General features: G+C 41.1%; 1 protein-coding gene across 7 annotated transcripts in view; it reads right to left on the bottom strand.

Moving 5' to 3' along the window:
* tmem64 (transmembrane protein 64) overlaps positions 1–20,796 on the bottom strand; it is a 113,887-nt gene that overhangs the window by 51,114 nt on the left and 41,977 nt on the right. For 4 of the 7 annotated variants that reach the window (XR_010019634.1, XM_063061515.1, XM_063061497.1 and 1 more), the window contains exon 2: positions 9,264–9,419. The exons of 1 other annotated variant lie outside the window; for it this stretch is intronic. Coding sequence is in view for 4 of the 6 variants with exons in the window: in XM_063061515.1 (XP_062917585.1) it covers positions 9,264–9,419 (156 nt within the window). In the remaining 2 variants the exon portion in view is untranslated. Of the gene's footprint in view, positions 1–1,671; positions 1,927–9,263; positions 9,420–20,796 lie in introns of all 7 variants that reach the window. 2 more of the 7 variants (XR_010019633.1, XM_063061500.1) reach the window with 2 other exon arrangements.

Raw genomic sequence — 20,796 nt, 5'->3', positions numbered from 1 at the left:
TGGTGTGCAGAAGAGTATCTCTGAATGCACAACACGTCAAACCTTGAAGTTGATGGGCTACAGCAGCAGAAGACCTCACTGGGTTCCACTCCTGTAGTATCAAATCATGGTGCTATAGTAGCATAGCAGTCAGCGTGATGCTATTACAGCTCGGGGCTTCAGAGATTAAAATTCAATCCCAGCATCCTATGTAAGGAGTTTATCGGTACGTCATCTTCGTGAAATGCGTAGATTTCTTCTGGGTGCTCCTGTTTTCCTCCTACAGTCCAAAGACATACCGGTTAGCATGTTAATTGGTAACTGTAGATTGTTCTGTGATTAGGCTGTGGTTAAAATAGGTGGGTAGCTGGTGGCACAGGTTGAAAGGCCTATTCCATGCTGCATCTCTAAATAAAAAAATAAAATCAGTGAAAACAGGCAATTTGCATTTAAGGCGTGCATAGTGAAAGACTTCAAAAACAAGAAACGAACCTCTACTGTGATGAAAAAGGTGCCTTTATGGGGTAAATTTTAAAGGAGAAGAAAATAACTAGAGTTTAGATGAAAGAGTCACAGAGCATGGAAACAGGCCACTCAGCTCAACTCATCCACACAAACCAACTACTCCTATTGTCTGTACTTGGCACATATTCCTTCAAACCAGGGGTTCCCAAACTTTTTTAAGCATTGACCGCCACTATTAACTAAGGGGTCCATGGACCCTAGATTGGGAACCCCTGCTTTAAATCTTTCCTATGTATTTATCTGTCTAAATGTCTTTTAAATGTTCTAATTGTACTTGTCTCTGACAGCTCATTCCAGTTACTGCCCACCTTCAGTATGGAAAAACTTGCCCCAAGGTCTCTTAAATGTTTCTCCTCTCACCTTAAACCCATGCTCTTGAACTTTAGACTTTCCTGCCTTGTGAAAGAGACTGACCACAACTTATCTAGCCCTGCATGATTTTATAAACCTCTATAAGGTGACCCCCACCCCCAGTCTTCACTCCAGAAAAGGCAATCCCAGTTTCTTCTGATATCTCAAGCTCTCCAGCCCCAGCAACAGCAACAGCCGTATGTATCTTTTCTGCACCCTTTGCAGATTAATGACATCCTCCTTCTAGCTGGATGACTAGCAGTGCACATGATACCACAGTGTATCCTCACCAATGACTTGGAAAGTTGTAACATGTTGTCCTCTCATGTACTCAGTGTTCTAACCAATGAAAGCAAGTGTGCCTTCTTCACCATCCAATCTACACTCTCAAAAAACTATGTACTAGGACCCCAAGATCCCTCTGCTCTACAGCACCCTGTCATTTACCGAGCAAGCACAGGCCAAAATGCAAACTTTGCATTGTGTCAGAGTTAAGTTCCATCAGCCACTCCATTCTTTTAACATACATCAAAGTTGCTGGTGAACGCAGCAGGCCAAGCAGCATCTAGTCCTGACGAAGGGTCTCGGCCTGAAACGTCGACTGCGCCTCTTCCTATAGATGCTGCTTGGCCTGCTGCGTTCACCAGCAACTTTGATGTATGTTGCTTGAATTTCCAGCATCTGCAGAATTCCTGTTGTTTACTCCATTCTTTTGCCCACTTTCCCCTGTTGATCTATATCCCATTTTAATCTTAAATAACCTTCTACACCAGTCACTATATTAACAATTTTGGTGCCATCCACAAATTTACTAACCATATCAACTACATTGTCATCTATATTAATGATCTGGATGACAGAGTGCTCTGTCAAAATTGTAACATGGGGTATATGAACAATAAATCTGTTGACTGTTCAGTTCTCCTGGAGTGGTCTCAGACTTCATCCTTGCTAGGTTAACCTTTGAGCTGGAGAGCAAACTGGAGACAATGGAAGAAGTGTCTGAATTGTTTATAATAGGCATCATTCTGAATACATCAAGTCAGGTACAGAATCAGTGTTACCAACGACCTATGGGAATACAAATGACAAAGTTTGAGAATCTAGTCACTGATACTATCCAATAGTACATTTCTAACTGGGAAAATGAAGACAAAATTAATTGGTAAGATAACAAGTCTGTTGACAACATGACAGAGGCGCCTGTTCAAAGAGTATTGAAAGAAAATATGAAATGAAAGATAAAGGGGTTTGAATAGAATAAGAGGTTCCCAAATAATATGTTACCTCCCTTATGCCAAAATCAGCTTAGATGATTATTATGTTATGATCCAGCCGTGGTTAATGATGGAACAAGTAAATGCAAACAAAAGGCCCAGTTTGGAAAGTACCTGAACACTCAGAGGGTAATAATCCCTGGATTACTACCCGATTCACATGCAAATTATCATAGGAATATACAAATAAGGGAGATAAACACATAGCTAAAGGGGTAAGGGTGGAAAGAGTGAATCCAATTTGGGGAATACTGCGACTGAATTGTAACTTTGGGACCAATTTCCACTTTAGAAGAGACCAGGGGTTAGCATACAGTAAAGACTAAAATAAGGAAAACTTCAAATTGGTATACAAGAGGAAGGGAAACGCTAAGGCAGGAAAGATAACTGCTCTTATTAAAGAAAAAAAAAGTGTATCCTTCAGAAATTGTGCCATGAACATTAACGGTCAAAGGAAAACTAGGAGACTATGATTAGGGAAGATACTGTAAATTAAGAAACATTAGGGCTGAAGGGCAGGTTAAGGCACAAAGCATAAAAGACCTGCCATTTACAAAGAATTAAATGAATGAACTGCAGATGCAATTTTAAGTTAGGGTATAATGTGCTAGCCATTGCTATTACACTTCCAGAAACCATGACCAAACATCTTTATAATATAATTTATTAAGTGGTATAAATAGTAAAGATCATCCTGTGTGGATGAGAGTGGGGTTGTAGTAAGGAATGGCAACCTAACCATAGGATTTTGGCTTAGAATGCCATTCAAGAGTGGGGGGGGGGGGGGGTTGGGGGAGAGAAGAGAAATGTAGTTGTAATTGGAAATAGTATAGTCAGGGAATAAGAAGAGCTCTCTGATTCCAGGATTAAAGGTTCCAACAGCTATGTTGCCTTTCTGATGCCCTGGTTCTGGACATTTCATCTGGTCTGTCGAGGAAATTGGAATGGGAGAAAAAAGCCACAGTTGTCATGGTCCATGAAGGTACTAATGATATATGAAGAACAAGGAAGTTCTGTCAAAGGAATATAACCAGCTAGGAATTAAAAAGAACCAAAAAAGGTAATAATCTCTGGATTGCTACCTGAACCACATACTAATTAAAATTAACATTCAGTCAACAAGACTAAAGAGGCAAACATGGGAGAAGGAGGTTTGAATTCATAGGACACTGGTTCTGCACATGAAGAAAGAGGAGCTGTTCCAGTGGGACAAGCTCCATCTAAAAATCACAACATGAGACCCATAACTAGGGCTGTAGACAGGGGCTTTAAATTCAACACTGGTGAGGTGGGTTTAACAGCATGAAAAATTCAGAAGTTTAAGATAACACAACACAAGAGGGGTTATTAAAATTACCAGATTAAAAATGGAACAGAGTTTTGAAAGGGTTAGGAATCTCACTTCAGGTAACAAGGGAACAACTATTAGAGTGGAGAAGCACAAAAAGGACTGAAGATATTGTATTTCAATGCACGCAGTGTATGTAACAAATGAGTTTACAGCCTAGATCTAAATTGACGGGTATGATGTCATGGGCATCATAGGAGACATGGCCTAAAGAGGACCAGAGTTGGTAGCTAAGTATTCAATAGAAAAGACAGGCAAGTGGGTAAGGGGGAAGAGGTGGCCCCGTTGGTAAAAAAAATTAAATTAAATGAATAGCAACGAGCGATATAAGATGAGAAGATGTAGAATCTTTGTGGGTTGAGCTGAGACACTGCCAAGGATCAGAGGGCAGAGCACCTGAATAAAGGAGCATCCCTTTAAAATTAAGATGAAGCGCAATTTCTTTAACCAAAGGGTGTTGAATCCGTGGAATATGCACAGAGGTCTTGGAGACCAAGTCACTGGATGTATTTAAAGCAGAGGTAGATAGGTTCTTGATGAGTGGGGTGGGGGGGGGAAGAAATTAAGGGTTACAGGGGAAAAGACAGAATGAAAGAAAAAAATCAGTCATAGTTGAATGATGGAGCAGACTCAATGGCCTAATTCTGCTCCTACATCAAATCTAATATTCAATTTAGCAATAAATGTTAAACTAGATTTAGTTAAGGACAAGTACACATTTATTTAAAGGCAATCAAAGTACGAAGAATTTAATATTCTGTCAGGAAGGGAGAATAATATAACAGTTAAGGATATAGGTAAGGTTGACATCAGCAAAATGAAAATAAACATTCTTTAATTAAATGGGTAAAATGACAATTTAGTGAACATTTATAAAATAAATTATAACAAATATACCAGCAAGAGAATAGGGCAAGATATAGGCTTATCAAAATAGTTTTGTTAGATAAAGTGATAAGTAAATTATATTTACTGGTCTGTGACCCTTCCACTAATTTAAAAACTGGATCTAATCAATTCAAGAAAAACAAAGGGTGATAGAACCTTGGATGCCTTTCTGCAAACAGCAATTGTTACATGGTCAATTGTTAACTTTAATCTTGGACTGACAGATTTTTATAAGTAAATTATAAGAGATATGCAGATTTGTTTAGAAACAAAACAGCAAGATCAAATATCTAGTTTAAGAGGAATGCAGCAACACAGATATAAACTCAGCTCAAGGACAAGGAACAAAGAACTTATTGTTATTAGGAGTCGGACCAAAAAGGGCTGAAAGGAGCAAATCCACTTCTCAGCACTGGAGGTTCAGTAATGTAATTAGGAGACTGAATACAGCTATAGACAGTAAACAATATTGGCATTTTTTTATAAATATCCTACACAGTTAGGAAAGGAAGTATATAAATTGCAATAGTTTACAGTAAGTTGCACCTGAAAAAATATAGAATGGGAAAATGTGAGGAGGAATTGAAAATGTCAGTGGTTCCTGAAGTGGGCAGTATCACCAATATGGGACTGGTAGGAGTTTCTAAGGGGTGGAGCGAATAAAGTAAGGAGACTGTGGGGTGCACTTACTAGCAAGAGGGGCAGCTGAGGGATTACTGCCTTAATTTAAGAAAAAAAATTACTTGTTATAACTATTTGATCATCAGTGCCTCATAATTGATTACAATTATCACCTAATCACCTGCTAACACACGGTTCTCTTAGACTTTGTTCAAAACGCATTATAGTTGTTGAAAAGAAGTGTGACATTTCTGTACTTGGCATATCATGAGAGACTGGGACAAAAGAAATTGTGTTATTACTGGGCCTGGCCCATGCATTATTGCCATTCACTACTATAGTACAACGTTAGCTACTATGATTCCCAAACCCTAATCAGTGAAACAATTCCTGTATATGGTACTCCATAGGGCAAAGTTCAGATTCTGTCCTTTTGAATGGTCTTGACACATTGCCTACGGCCCAACAGAGATATTGCTGCCCACTTCATGTACTTTCAGGCAGAGTCAGATTTTGCCTGAGCTATTATGATGTTATTACTTTCCCCTTTATTGATTGCAACTTGAGGACTTAAATGGTAGGCAACTGACCGTGGTCGTTAATCCATAATAAAAATGGCAGAGGCAGACCAAATGAAACAGAAGTGTAGACATTATAGCATGGAATATCTGAAATATAGATTTATATCAGCACCCAGCAACCAACAATAGCCAATGTGTCTGTTGTGTGAAAGAGTTTTTCAAATGAGGCAATGAAACCATCCAGGCTCCTTGAACATTTGAAGAGAATACTGATAAAGCAAACGAGAACTTGGGCTATTTTCAGTCACTTTGTGAAAACCTTTAGAAACAGAAAACACTTCAAAACATGTTTGCCATTACTTCCAAACAAAACAGTGATGGTTTGCGTGCTTCATACAACATGCTATTGCTCACAGTATCCAAGACATCTTCAAGGAGTGGTACTTCAGAAAAGTGACGTCTATTATTAAGGACCCCATCACCCAGGGAATGCCCTTTTCTCATAGTTACCGTCAGGAAGCCTAAAGGCACACACCCAGCGACTCAGGAACTGCTTCTTCCTCTGTGATTCAATTCCTATATGGACATTGAACCTATGAACACGCTCACTTTTTAAAAAAATTATATTATTTCTGTTTTTGCACTATTTTTAAATATACATATCCTTGCCTGCCCATCATCTCCCTCTGATGCTCCTCCCCCCTCCTTTTCTTTCTTCCATGGCCTTCAGTCTCTTTCACCAACTTCCCAGTTCTTTACTTCATCCCACCCTCTTCAGGTTTCACTTATCACCTTGTGTTTGTCTTTCCCCTACCCCCAACTTTTAAATCTACTCTTCAGCTTTTTTTCTGCAGTCCTGCTGAAGGTTCTTGGCCCAAAACATCAACTGTAGATGCTACCTGGACTGTTGCGTTCCTCCAGCATTTTGTCTGTGTTGCTTGGATTTCCAGCATCTGCAAATTTTCTCTTGTTTATACTTACAGTAATTGATTTACTGATTTATATTTTTTCTTCTATATTATAATGTATTGCATTTTTCTGCAGTTGCTAAGTTGACAAATTTCACGGAACATACCAGTGATAATAAACCCAATTCTGATTCATTGCCAAACCTGGAAAGCTCCAGACAATTGGAGAACTGATTCTGCCAGCAGCAAAAGAAGGTTCTGAGTATGGCTTTGCACAAGCCACCAGATCAATAGGTGGATAGATGTAATATTTGAGAACGAGGAAGACACATTGTCCAACATACTTAGGTCAACAGAGTTTGCTCTGCAGTTGGAGGAGTTAACTTTGCCAGGCAACAAATCTTTGCTTCTTTGTTATGTTTGCTTCATAAAAGAAGAAAGCATGGATCCAGAGTTGTTATTTGCAAGGGGACTATAAACAGATAACAACCAGGAGTCAATATTTCTGGTTGTTGAGCAATTTTTCAAGAGGACATTCCACTCATCAATATTCTTGCTTTATACTTACCATTCACAGTGTCATTTGCAGACAACATCTTCTTGCAATAAACCTAAGTGATTGGGTGCATAAATCACTGAATACTGTTATCGCAGCGGTAAATAAAATCAAGTCCCATGTTCTCAATTCTTGACTATTTTGACAGCTTTGTATTGAGAATGACGAACAGTTTGACTGCTTGCTGTTGCATACAGAAGTTAGATGGTTCTCAAAAGGGAACTGCCCAAGAAACTTTTATATGCTTTTTGAAATTGGGATAAAATTCTTTGAAGATTTGAATGTTTCATTCTGTAATCAACTCAAGAATATTATTCATGACGTTGCTTATTTGTTGGAATTATTTGCAAAGTTAAATAAAATCAATCCTCAATTACAAAGAGATGATGTGAATCTCAACGTCAAATCAGTTGTCTACAAATTTCTGTCCAAATTGACCCTATTCAAGTGCAACACTGGTCTCAGGGAGGCTCAGACATTGTAAAGTTTACAACCTCCAAGCCTCCAAGTTGAGAGTGAGAAAGAAAGAATGCCAGATGGCAAATTTCAAGTATACTGTGCCCGCCTGGGTGAGCTGCATAAAGACAAATCAGAGATTTCAGGGTCTTCTCTCACTCTTAATTCTAGATTTGGTAGTAAATCGATTTCTGAACACTTGCAATGAGGAATTAACAGGAAATTCAGAGGAAGAACCGATCTCACAACAAAATGACATTCCAAAAAATCACATCATGACTTTTTGTTGCAGAATGAAATCTCTAAATGCCATCCTGCCCTATAGAAAAAGGTCAAGATGTTCTTTATTGCCTTTCAAACATCATACTTAGTGGAGCATCATTGCTTCAGTGTGGTCACCCAACTTCTTTCAAAGCATCAAAACAGAGACTGTAAATTACTGAACATGGGATTAGAGCTTCCTTGAGTGACATTCCGCCTGACGTTGAGAAGCTGCTATTGCTGCACCAAGTCCATCCATCTCACTGAAAGGTGAAAATGCAATTAAATAATGAATAGTTGGACTACTAATGTATGCTCTAAAATTGTCGATGAAAATTGTTTTTACTGTAATTTGCAACTATTTTTCTTTCACCATGCACAAGTCAAAATTCTTTATAGTTTTTTTGTGTAATTGATAGAAAGGGAGAGGGAGACGCTAGGGATGTGGTCTGGGAGCTGGGTAATCGGTAGGATCATGAAACTAAATATTAGTTAAGAATATCAGAAATATTTGAGCACCACTCGATAATGTCATTTCTCAATAACTTGAATTCTCTCCTCAAAACTCCCCATCTCTCCTCCTTTGAAAGTCTTTTCTGCAAGTCTCTGGGGTATGTTACCTTTGTGTTGTAATATCTCCTTGCATTTTAACTTTTGTATATTATTCCTCCAAAACCACATCTCTGCTGCTTCAATGTGGAGGATGCAAAGAATATCATGGACAAAACAAACATATAACGAGGATGTCATGAACAGAGCAAGCACAAAAAGAGAGATAATGTATGAGATTATGAAAAGGCAACATAACTTCATTGGACATGTGATTAGGAAAGAGGAGTTAGAATGCATGGTAAGTATGGGAAAGATTGAAGGGAAGAAAGCAAAAGGAAGGCAAAGACAAATGATGATGGAGACAGCAGCCAGAGAACTGGAAGTGAATACCAATGAATTGATCCACTTGACCCGAAACAGGAGTGTGTGAGCCATGGCAGTCAAAGATCAAAATGGGCATGGCACCTGACGATGATGATGATGATGATGATGATGGTGATGATATTCCTGGGGTGTGCTTTGAAACATGCTGATGGAATTATACAATTTTCTTAAAAGTCCGAATTGTATGAAAAGAAAAACCTCATTCAATTTGTTCAAAATAAATCAGAAGCAGCAATAAATTTATAAATGGAGATACAGCTTCTATCCTAGTCTATACACATTTGTTCATAATGGGACATTTAGGTGACTGTACGCACTACTGGTTATCCATTATAAAAAAAAGTTCAGTGTAAACATTACATTACCATATAAAGGAAAGAGTGGCAATAAGGCATGATATAGGAACTTCAGCAGCAAAAACCAGAAGGAAATATATGGGAGTATTATTCCTCCCTTGTCAAGACAAAATTTCTCACACTTCCAAATATGTGATTTGCCCAAATATCATTATTTTTCCACTGCATTTCTGCAACATAACCATACCAAAAACATTAGAACAACAATGAGATAAATTTAAACTTTGTTGAATTTTCACTGCTCAGGAAGAAAGCAAGAATAACACAAGAAATACCCTACCTGAAGACTGAATATTAAATATCCACTAACATTTTGTTCAGCAATGACATCTTCCATTGTGCGCAAGGTTGTTCCTAAATAAGAATTCAATAGCTGAGTGGGGAGCAGTCCAACTGAAGATGCAACAAGGTAATTTGGAAGAGACAAATTGGTAATCTGTAGGATCATAAAACTAAATATTAGTTAAGAATATCAGAAATTATGTCATCAGTTACATAAGATTTGTAAAAACATTGAAATAAGAGCCAGAGTAACCTATATGGACTTTTAGATAATGGTTGATCATATTTTGGCTTCAATTCCATTTCCTTGCACATTCCCCATAGACTTTACTATATTAAAAAAAATGTCTCAGCCTCAAATATATTCAACGACTCAGTCTCCATACATTCTGGGTTAGAGAATTCCAAATATTCCCAACCTTTAGGAAAAGTTCCTCATCTCCTTGAGCACTCCAGCCATTTGGTTGGCACAGGTTTAAATGTGACGCCACAGTCCCCCATTTCTGGATTACTCAGCTAGGGGTCATGGCCTCTGAGCATCCAGATTGTCAAGCACCCCCATAAACAATCCCTTCACCTCAAGGATCAATCTTGAGAATCTTCTGCGAACTGCCTTCAAAATCACAAACTGCTGGTCCATTTGTCAATATGTAAAAAAATAAACAGAAGTCGAATTCAGGAAATATTCAGAATCAACATAGTTTTTCAGGGAGACTTCACTCTATAACTTTAATTATCTAAAATGTTGACAAACCTCTATATATGTTCGGTGGAGAGTACATTGACTAGTTACATCACAGCCCAGCGTGGAAGCACCAATGCCCTTGAACAGAAATGCCTGTAATAAGTAGTAGATATGGCCCATACTATCACAGGTAAAGCCCTCCCCACCATTGAGCACATCTACACTAAGCGCTGTTGCAGGAAAGCAGCATCTATCATCAGGGACCACCATCATCCAGGCCATGCTCTCTTCCCTCTGTGCAGTCAAGGTGGTGGGACAGGAGCCTTGGGACCTGCACCAGCAAGTTCAGGAACAGTCATTATCCCTCAACCATCAGGCTCTTGAAGCAAAAGGGATAACTTCACTCGTTCCATCACTGAACTGTTCCCACAACCTATGGCCTCACTTTCAAGAATTCTTCATCTCCTGTTCAATACTTATTTATTACCATTCTTATTATTTAATTTTCCTTTCTTTTTGTATTTGCACCATCGTTTGCCCATCCCATTGGGTGCAGTCTTTCACTGATTTAATTGTGTTTGTTGTATTTACTATCAATGTCTGCAAGAAAATGAATCTCAAGGTTGTAAATGGTAACATGTGTACTTAGATAATACATTTACATTGAACTACAATTAAATCAACACCAAGTGTCAATCCAGCAAAGCTCTCTTAATCAAACAAAACATTCCACAACCAAAGCAATCCAAACAGCGTATATGTCAGAACTTTAAAACAAAACTCACAAGAAGCAGTTGCACAACTTCTTGGAAAACAGACCCTCTGGATTAAGAATAATCCCAGGTTGGATTGCTAGAATATTAGCAATGCAAGAAATATTTAAGCTACACATCACATTTGGGATGGGGTCAATAACAGAAATTAAGCATTCTACTGTCAAATGTTTTTTCAGCGATTTCCACCAAATTACATATAATCCAGCACCAAAATCAGATGACCCATTTCTAATTATAACCAGCTACCAGAATACACACATTAAATACCACATGCCTGTTCATTTTGAGTAATAGGAAAGAACAGCATGCAATTCATGTAACCATGAATATGTATCATGAAATATTCCATTTTTGCAACTGATTGGAACACAGCAACTTTTGAAAATATTTTTAGGCTCAATGAATAACACTACTATAGAGCGGGCAGTGGAGTGAGTGGCAGCAGAGTGTAGAGCTTTGGCTCAAAGGGCTTAGGCGGTAATGGGAAGAGGTGAGAGCAAGGCACCAACTCTTTTTTCTCCCCCCTTGGCGAATCAGCACAGACAGACAGAGGAATAGCAGGGCTCGCACAGCTAACGGTACGAGCTAACCGTTTAAAAAGTCCGTGTGTTTGGCGAGGTAAGTGGGTGATTAGACTTATTTTTCCTTGTTTCATTCCTGTAGAATTAGGTAGCATGTCTGCAGGGTTAGTGGTTCAGGGTGTCAGATGTAGGAATCCTGGGAGACCTCCAGCCTCCCTGATGGCCACATCTGCGCCAGGTGCACTGAGATACAGCTCCTCAGAGACCGTGTTAGGGATCTGGAGCTGCAGCTTGATGACCTACTGCTTATCAGGGAAAGTGAAGAGGTGATAGACATGAGCTACAGGGACGTAGTCATCCCTAGGCTACAAGGGTCAGAAAACTGGGTCACTGTCAGGAGAGGGAAGGAAAATGCCCGGATAGTGGAGAGCACATTTGTGGCTGCCCCCCTAAGCAACAAGTATATCTTTTTGGATACTGTTGAGGGGGATGACCTGACAGGGGACAGCCATGGTGACCGGTTCTCTGGCACTGAGCCTGGCACTGTTGTGCAGGAGGGAAGAAGGGAGAAGAGGAATGCGGTAGTCATAGGGGATTCCATATTTAGGGGAACAGACAGGAGATTCTGTGAGCCTGATAGAGATACCCGCATGGTGTGTTGCCTCCCAGGTGCCAGAGTACGGGATGTCTCGGATCAGGTCCAGAATATTCTGAAGGGAGAGGGTGAGCAGCCAGCTGTCTTGGTACACGTTGGTACCAATGACATAGATAGGAAAAGGGAGGAGGTCCTGAAGAGAGATTTCCGGGAGTTAGGAAGGAAGCTGAGAAGCAGGACCTCCAGGGTAGTAATCTCGGGATTGCTGCCAGTGCCACGTGCTAGCGAGGGCAAGAGTCGTCGGATCAGGCAGATGAATGCGTGGCTGAGAGACTGGTGCAGGGGGCAGGGTTTCAGATTCTTGGATCATTGGGATCTCTTCTGGGGGGGAAGTATGACCTGTTCAAAAAGGATGGGTTACACCTGAACCCAAAGGGGACCAATATTCTGGCGGGAAGGTTTAATAGAGCTGTTAGGGAGGGTTTAAACTAATTTGGCAGGGGGATGGGAATCAGAATGATAGAGCAGAGGAGGGGGAGAAACAGAAATAAATCTAAGATAGTGAGCAGTAAAAATGTCAGAAGGGACAGGCAGGTGTTGGGTTAAGATTGGGATGAGTGGCCATGCAATCAAAGCAAAAAGGTACCAAATACTGGACTTAAGATGTTATACTTAAAATGCACGCAGCATGAGGAATAAGTGGATAATCTTGTTGTACAGCTACAGGTTGGCAGGTATGATATTGTGGCCATCACTGAGACGTGGCTAAAGAATGCATGTCTCTGGGAGCTGGAAGTCCAAGGATACACAGTGTATCGGAAGGATAGGAAGGTAGACAGAGGGCATGGCACTGCTTTATTGGTAAGAAATGATATTAAATCATTAGAAAGAGGTGACATAGGATCAGAAGGTGCAGAATCTTTGTGGGTTGAGCTAAGAAATTGCAGGGGTAAAAGGACCCTGATGGCAGTTATATACAGACCTCCTAACAGCTGCAGTGATGTGGACTACAAATTACAACAGGAAATAGAAAAGGCTTGCCAGAAGGGCAGTGTTATGATAATTGTGGGGGATTTTAACATGCGAGTGGATTGGGAAAATCAGGTCGGCACTGGATCTCAAGAGAGAATTTGCAGTGATCATAACATAATTGAGTTCACTGTGAAATTTGAGAAAGAGAAGCCGAAATCTGATGTGTCGGTATTTCAGTGGAGTAAAGGAAATTACAGTGGCATGAGAGAGGAACTGGCCAAAGTTGACTGGAAAGGGACATTAGCGGGAAGGACGGCAGAGCAGCAGTGGCTGGAGTTCATGCGAGGAAGGTGCAAGACACATATTCCGAAAAAGAAGAAATTTTCAAATGGAAAAAGGATGCAACCGTGATTGATAAGAGAAGTCAAAGCCAAAGTTAAAGCAAAGGAGAGGAAGGAAAAATTAGTGGGAAGACAGAGGATTGGGAAGTTTTTAAAAGCTTACAAAAGGAAACTAAGAAGGCCATTAAGAGGGAAAAGATGAACTATGAAAGGAAGCTAGCAAATAATATCAAAGAGGATACTAAAAGCTTTTTCAGGTATATAAAGAGTAAAAGACAGGTGGCAGTAGATATAGGATCGATAGAAAATGATGCTGGAGAAATTGTAATGGGAGATAAGATGACGGCAGAGGAACTGAACGAGTATTTTGCATCAGTCTTCACTGAGGAAGACATTAGCAGCATACTGGACACTCAAGGGCATCAGGGAAGAGAAGTGTGCGCAGTCACAATTACGACAGAGGAAGTACTCAGGAAGCTGAATAGTCAAAGGGTACATAAATCTCCCGGACCAGATGCAATGCACCCCCGTGTTCTGAAGGAAGTAGCTGTGGAGATTGCGGAGGCATTAGCAATGATCTTTCAAAAGTCAATAGATTCTGGCATGGTTCCGGAGGACTGGAAGATTGCAAATGTCACTCCGCTATTTAAGAAGGCGGCAAGGGAGCAAAAAGGAAATTATAGACCTGTTAGCTTGACATCAGTGGTTGGGAAGTTGTTGGAGTCGATTGTCATGGATGAGGTTACGGTGTACCTGGAGGCATATGACAAGATAGGCAGAACTCAGCATGGTTTCCTTAAAGGAAAATCCTGCCTGACAAACCTATTGCAATTTTTTGAGGAAATTACAAGTAGGCTAGACAAGGGAGATGCAGTGGATGTTGTATATTTGGATTTTCAGAAGGCCTTTGACAAGGTGCCACATATGAAGCTGCTAAAGAAGATAAGAGCCCATGGAATTACGGGAAAGTTACATACGTGGATAAAGCATTGGCTGATTGGCAGGAAACGGACAGTGGGAATAAAGGGATCCCATTCTTGCTGGCTGCCGGTTACCAGTGGTATTCCACAGGGGTCTGTGTTGGGGCCGCTTCTTTTTATGTTGTACATCAACGATTTGGATTATGGAATAGATGTCTTTGTGGCTAAGTTTGCTGATGATACAAAGATAGGTGGAGGGGCCAGTAGTGCTGAGGAAACAAAGAGTCTGCAGAGAGACTCGGATAGATTGGGAGAACGGGCAGAGAAGTGGCAAATGAAATACAATGTTGGAAAGTGTATGGTTATGCACTTTGGCAGAAGAAATAAACAGGCAGACTATTATTTAAATAGGGAGAGAATTCAAAGTTCTGAGATGCAGTGGGATTTGGGAGTCCTTGTGCAGGATATTCTCAAGGTTAACCTCCAGGTTGAGTCGCTGGTAAAGAAGGCGAATGCAATGTTGGCATTAATTTCTAGAGGAATAGAGTATAGGAGCAGGGATGTGATGTTGAGGCTCTATAAGGCACTGGTAAGACCTCACTTGGAGTACTCTGTGCAGTTTTGGGCTCCTTATTTAAGAAAGGATGTGCTGACGTTGGAGAGGGTTCAGAGAAGATTCACTAGAATGATTCTGGGAATGAGAGGGTTAACATATGAGGAACGTTTGACTGCTCTTGGACTGTATTCCTTGGAGTTTAGAAGAATGGGGGGGACCTCATAGAAACATTTCAAATGTTGAAAGGCATGGACAGAGTAGATGTGGCAAAGTTGTTTCCCATCATGGGGGAGTCTAGTACGATAGGGCATGACTTAAGGATTGAAGGGTGCCCATTCGGAACAGAGATGTGAAGAAATGTTTTTTTAGCCAGAGGGTGGTGAATCTGTGGAATTTGTTTCTATGGATGACAGTGGAGGTCAAGTCATTGGGTGTATTTAAGGCAGAGATTGATAGGTATCTGAGTAGCCAGGGCATCAAAGGTTATGGTGAGAAGGCGGGAGAGTGGGACTAAATGGGAGAATGGATCAGCTCATGATAAAATGGTGGAGCAGACTCGATGGGCCAAATGGCTGACTTCTGCTTCTTTGTCTTATGGTCTTTCTTGAATGAAAAACAGTATTTATGCTTCCAGACCTGTACATACAGTAGAATATTCCATTGAAGAGGTGTTCTAACCAGGCAGTTATTAGTCACTTTAAAGCCCAGTCTAAGTGACATTTTATAAAGCATTTGGTGCATCTTCAACATGCACACAAAAATACAGCTAGTGGTAGGCAATTAAATGCTGCTCAGCCTGCAAACCCACATTTCACATTGTGTTGCTATTCTATCATTTTCATTTCAGACTAGCTATTATACCAGGGTTATTATGCTGGTAGTCATAACGTTTGCATTTATGTCCATGCCATCAGGTTTCATAAGACTCCTTGTAAAAGGAAATAAAATCCAATATAAGTGTTAAATCGAGGATTGCTGGGCGCTGCAGCTCAAAGAGCTGGTAAGGCTTATTCTGCACTGCATCTCAAAAAATAAACAAAAGACCATCGGACAGAGGCAAATTAGGCCATACAGCCCACCATGCTATTTTATCATGGCTGATTTATTATACCTCTCAACCCCATTCTCCTGCTCTCTCCCTATAACCCTTGACATCCTGATTAATCAAAAACTTATCAACCTCTGCCTACAATATACCAAATGATTCATCCTAAGTAGCTGTCTGTGATTCACCACGCTCTGGCTACAGAAATACCTCATGTCTATTTTAAATAGTTGTCCCTCTATTCTGAGGCTGTGCCCTCTGGTCCTAGACTCCTCCATGATAGGGAACAACTTTTCCAAATTCACTCTCTCTAGGCCTTTCAATATTCAATAGGTATCAATGAGTTCCCCACCCCCTTTCTTCTAAACTCCAGTGAGTACAGGCCCAGAGCCACCAAATGCTCCTTGTACTTTAACCCTTTCATTCCCGGGATCATTCTCATGAACCACCTTTGGACCCTCTGCAATGCCAGCACATTGTTTCTTAAACAAGAGGCCAAAAACTGCTTATAATATTCCAAGTGCAGTCTGACCACTGCCTTATGAAGTCTCAAGCATTACATCTTTGCTTTTATATTCCAGTCTTCTTGAACTGAATGCTGAACATTGCATTTGCTTTCCTTATTACTGACTCAACCTGCATGAAAACTCCCAAGTCTCTTTGCACCTCTGATTTTTTGAATTGTCTCTCCATTTACAAAATAGTCTATGCCTTTATTCCCAGCAAACTGCATGACTTGACACTTCCCTATATTATATTCCATCAGACACTTCTTTGCTTATTTTCCCAATCTGTTGGCCACAAAGCTATCACTCAAATCATTAACATACGGTATAACGTGAAAGGAAGTGGTCCCAACACCAAACCTTGTGGAACGCCACTAGTCACCGCCAGCTAACTAGAAAAGGCCCCCGTATTCCCACCCTTTGCCTCCTGCCAGTCAGCCAATAATCTATCCATACTAGTATCCTTCCTGCAATACCATGAGCTTTTATCTTGTTAAGCAGCTTCATGCACGGCACCTTGTCAAAGACCTTCTGAAAATTCAAGTAAACAACATCCACTGACTCTTGTCTAACTTGCATGTTACTTCCTCAAAGAATAACAACAGATATGTTAGGCAAATACGCCCTTAAACCATGCTGACTTTGGCCTGTTTGATCATGCGCCTCCAAGTACCTCAAAACCTCAACCTTACTAATGGACTCCAACATCTTCCCAACCACTGAGGTCAGGCAACTGGCTTGTAAATTCCATTCTTCCACCTCCATCCCTTCTTAAAGAGTGGAGTGACATTCGAAATTTGCCAGGGGCATTGCCTTTAAGCGCATTAAACAGGTGAAGCGCAAGTTCAGCAGCCCACAGAATGAAACAGTGCCAAAATTCATAAGTTCATAAGATATAGGCGCAGAAGTAGGCCATTTTGGCCCATCGAGTCTGCTCTGCCATTCAATCATGGGCTGATCCAATTCTTCCAGTCATCCCCACTTGCCTGCTTTCACCCCATACGCTTTGATGCCCTGGCAAATCAAGAACCTATCTACCTGTGTCTTAAATGCACCTAATGACTTGGCCTCCACAGCCGCTCGTGGCAACAAATTCCACAATTTACCAGCCCCTGACTAAAGCAATTTCACCGCATCTCAGTTCTAAAAGGACTTGCTTCAATCCTGAGGTCGTGCCCTCTTGTTCTCGAATCCCCTACCATGGGAAATAACTTTGCCATATCTAATCTGTTCAGGCTTCTTAACATTCTAAATGCTTCTATAAGCCCCCCTCATTCTCCTGAACTCCAAGGAATACAGCCCAAAAGCTGCCAGACGTTCTTCATATGGTAACCCTTTCATTCCTGGAATCATTCTTGTGAATCTTTGAACCCTCTCCAACGTCAGTATATCCTTTCTAAAATAAGGAGCCCAAAACTGCACACAATACTCCAAGTGTGGTCTCACAAGTGCCTTATAGAGCCTCAACATCACATCCCTGCTTTATATTCTATACCTCTAGAAATGAATGCCAACACTGCATTCGCCTTCTTCACAACCAACTCAACCTGGTGGTTAACCTTTAGGGTATCCTGCGCAATGACTCCCAAGTCCCTTTGCATCTCTGCATTTTGAATTCTCTCCCCATCTAAATAATAGTCTGCCCATTTACTTCTTCCACCAAAGGTCATGACCATACACTTTCCAACATTGTACTTTATTTGCCACTTCTTTGCCCATTCCCCTAAACTATCTAAGTCTCTCTGCAGGCTCTCTGTTTCCTCAATACTACCCGTTTCTCCACCTATCTTCATATCATCGGCAAATGTAGCCACAAATCCATTAATACCATAGTCCAAATCATTGACATACATCATAAAAAGCAGCAGTCCCTACACCAACCCTTGTAGAACTCCACTGGTGACCAGCAGCCAGCCAGAATAGGATCCCTTTATTCTCATTCTGTTTTCTGCCGACCAGCCAAAGCTCCACCCACATTAGTACCTTCCCTGTAATTCCATAGGCTCTTCTCTTGTTAAGCAGCCTCATGTACGGCACCTTGTCAAAGGCCTTTTGAAAATCATGTCAAGTACATCATGTCAACTGCATTTCCTTTGTCTACCCTGCTTGTAATTTCCTCAAAGAATTGCAGTAGGTTTGTCAGGAAGGATTTTCCTTTCAGGAAACCATACTGGCTTTGGCCTATCTTAACATGCGCCTCCAGGTACTCCATAATATCATCCCTAACAATCGATTCCAACAACTTCCCAACCACTATAGTTTCCTTTCTGCCGCCTCCCACCCTTCTTAAATAGCGGAGTAACATTTGCAATTTTCCAGTCATCCGGTACAATGTCAGAATCTATCCTGTCCTGATGAAGGGTTCCGGCCCGAAACGTCAACTGATCGTTTCCACGGATGCTGCCTGACCTGCTGAGTTCCTCCAGCGTGTTGTGAGTGTTGCTTTGATCCCAGCATCTGCAGATTATATTATGTCAGAATCTATCGATTCTTGAAAGATCATCGTTAATACCTCCGCAATCTATCCAGCTACTTCTTTCAGAACCTGAGGGTGCATTCCATCAGTTCCAAGAGATTTATCCACCCGCAGACCATTATGCTTCCTGAGCACCTTCTCAGCCGTAATCTCCACTGCACAAACTTCGCTTCTGTGACACTCTTGAATGTCCGGTATACTGCAGATGTCTTCCACTATGAAGACTGATGCAAAACACGCATTCAGTTCCTCTGCCATCTCTGCATCTCCCATTACAATATCTCCAGCGTCGTTTTCTATTGGTCCTATATCTACCCTCAACTCTCTTTTACCCTTTATATACTTAAAAAAGCTTTTTGCATCTTCTTTTATATTAGTCGCCAGCTTCCTTTCATATCATCTTTTCCTTCCTAATGACCTTCTTAGTTTCCTTCTGCAAGGTTTTAAAAGCTTTCCAATCTTCTAACTTCCCACTGACTCTGGCTTCCTTGTATGCCCTTTCTTCTGCTCTTACTTTAGCTTTGACTTGTCAGCCACGGTAGCGTCCTTCTTCCATTTGAAAATTTCTTCTTATTTGGAATATGTCCTGCACTTCCCTCATTTTTCGCAGAAACTCCAGTCATTGCTGGTCTGCTGTCCTTCCTGCAAATGTCCCTTTCCAGTCAACTTCGGCCAGTTCCTCTCTCATGCCATTGTAATTTCCTTTATTCCACTGAAATACTGACACATTGGATTTTATTTTTTCCTTCTCGAATTTCATAGTGAACTCAATTATATTGTGATCACTGTTGCCTAAGGGTTCCTTAAGCTTAAGCTCGCTTACCACTTCCGGATCATAGCACAACCACCAATCCAGCACAGCCGATCTCCTGGTGGGCTCAACAACAAGCTGTTCTAAAAAGCCATCCCTTAGACATTCTACAAATTCTCTCTCGTGGTCCAGTACTGGCCTGGTTTTCCCAATCCACTTTCATGTTAAAATCCCCAGTGATTATCATGACATTGCCTTTCTGACACGCCTTTTCTACCTTCTGCTGTAATTTGTAATCCACATCTTGGCTGCTGTTTGGAGGCCTGTGTACAACTGCCATTAGGGTCCTTTTACCCTTGTCCTTTCTTAACTCAACCCATAGAGACTCTACACCTTCCAATCCTTTGTCCTCTCTTTCCAATGATTTAATATTGTTTCTTATACACAGAGGTGCACCACCCCCTCTGTCTACCAACCTCTCTTTCCGATATACCATACATCCTTGGACATTCAGCTCCCAATAGCAGCCATCCTTTAGCTAAGTTTCAGAGATGGCCACAACATATTTGCCAATCTGTAGCTGAATTTCAAGATGGCCCATTTTATTCCTTATGCTGCATGCATTGAAGTCTAACACTCTCACCTTGTAATCGCCACAAGGATGGCAGCCAGCATGCCTAAAAATTCCTGTAGTTTTTTTACTAGTGTCGAGTGGTGGGAAATTCACAAAAGCAGCTACCTTTGACAGGAGGCGTTTTGCAACTTCTGTGAAGATGTGATAGCTGAGAAAGTCGATGGTTGACAACCTAAAATGGCATTGGAAAGTCTGTGCCACAGTTTTCAGCCCAAACGGCATGCACAGGAACTCAGAGACCAAATGGGGTTATCACAGCTGTTCTGGGAATGTCCTCCAAGTACACAAGCACCTAATGGTAGCCTCTAAGAAAACTGATTTTGGAAAATATTGAGCTTGGCTAAATGCGCTGAAAAGTCTTGAAGGACAAGGTAACTATTGGGGTTGGTAGCCTCGTTAAGGGTTTGGTAATTGCTACAAGGATGGCATCCACCACTGGACTTGGGAACCATAAGGAGTGGCAAAGCCCAAGGGGTTATTCGACCTGAGTACAATGCCAAGACTTTCCATGTTGACAAACTCAGTCAGAGGTTGCCAGCTTTTCTGGGTCCATTCTATGCATGCCAGCATGTACTGGTGGGCCAGTTGTGGAAGTGTGGTGCTCGACCCCATGCTTTGTGACTGTGGTGGACAATGTGGGCTTGGTGAGGTTTGGGAATTTGCCCAGCAGTCGAGTAAACTCACGTAGGGTGGTGAATGCACTTGACAGAGTCGTTCTGGGGAAACAGGATAATGACCAAAGTCCTTGACATC

This window comes from Mobula hypostoma, chromosome 1, assembly GCF_963921235.1.
Source record: "Mobula hypostoma chromosome 1, sMobHyp1.1, whole genome shotgun sequence".
Classification (NCBI taxonomy): domain Eukaryota; kingdom Metazoa; phylum Chordata; class Chondrichthyes; order Myliobatiformes; family Myliobatidae; genus Mobula; species Mobula hypostoma.
The sequence above is the reverse complement of the archived record's forward strand: the minus strand, read 5'-3'. Positions and strand labels throughout refer to the sequence as shown.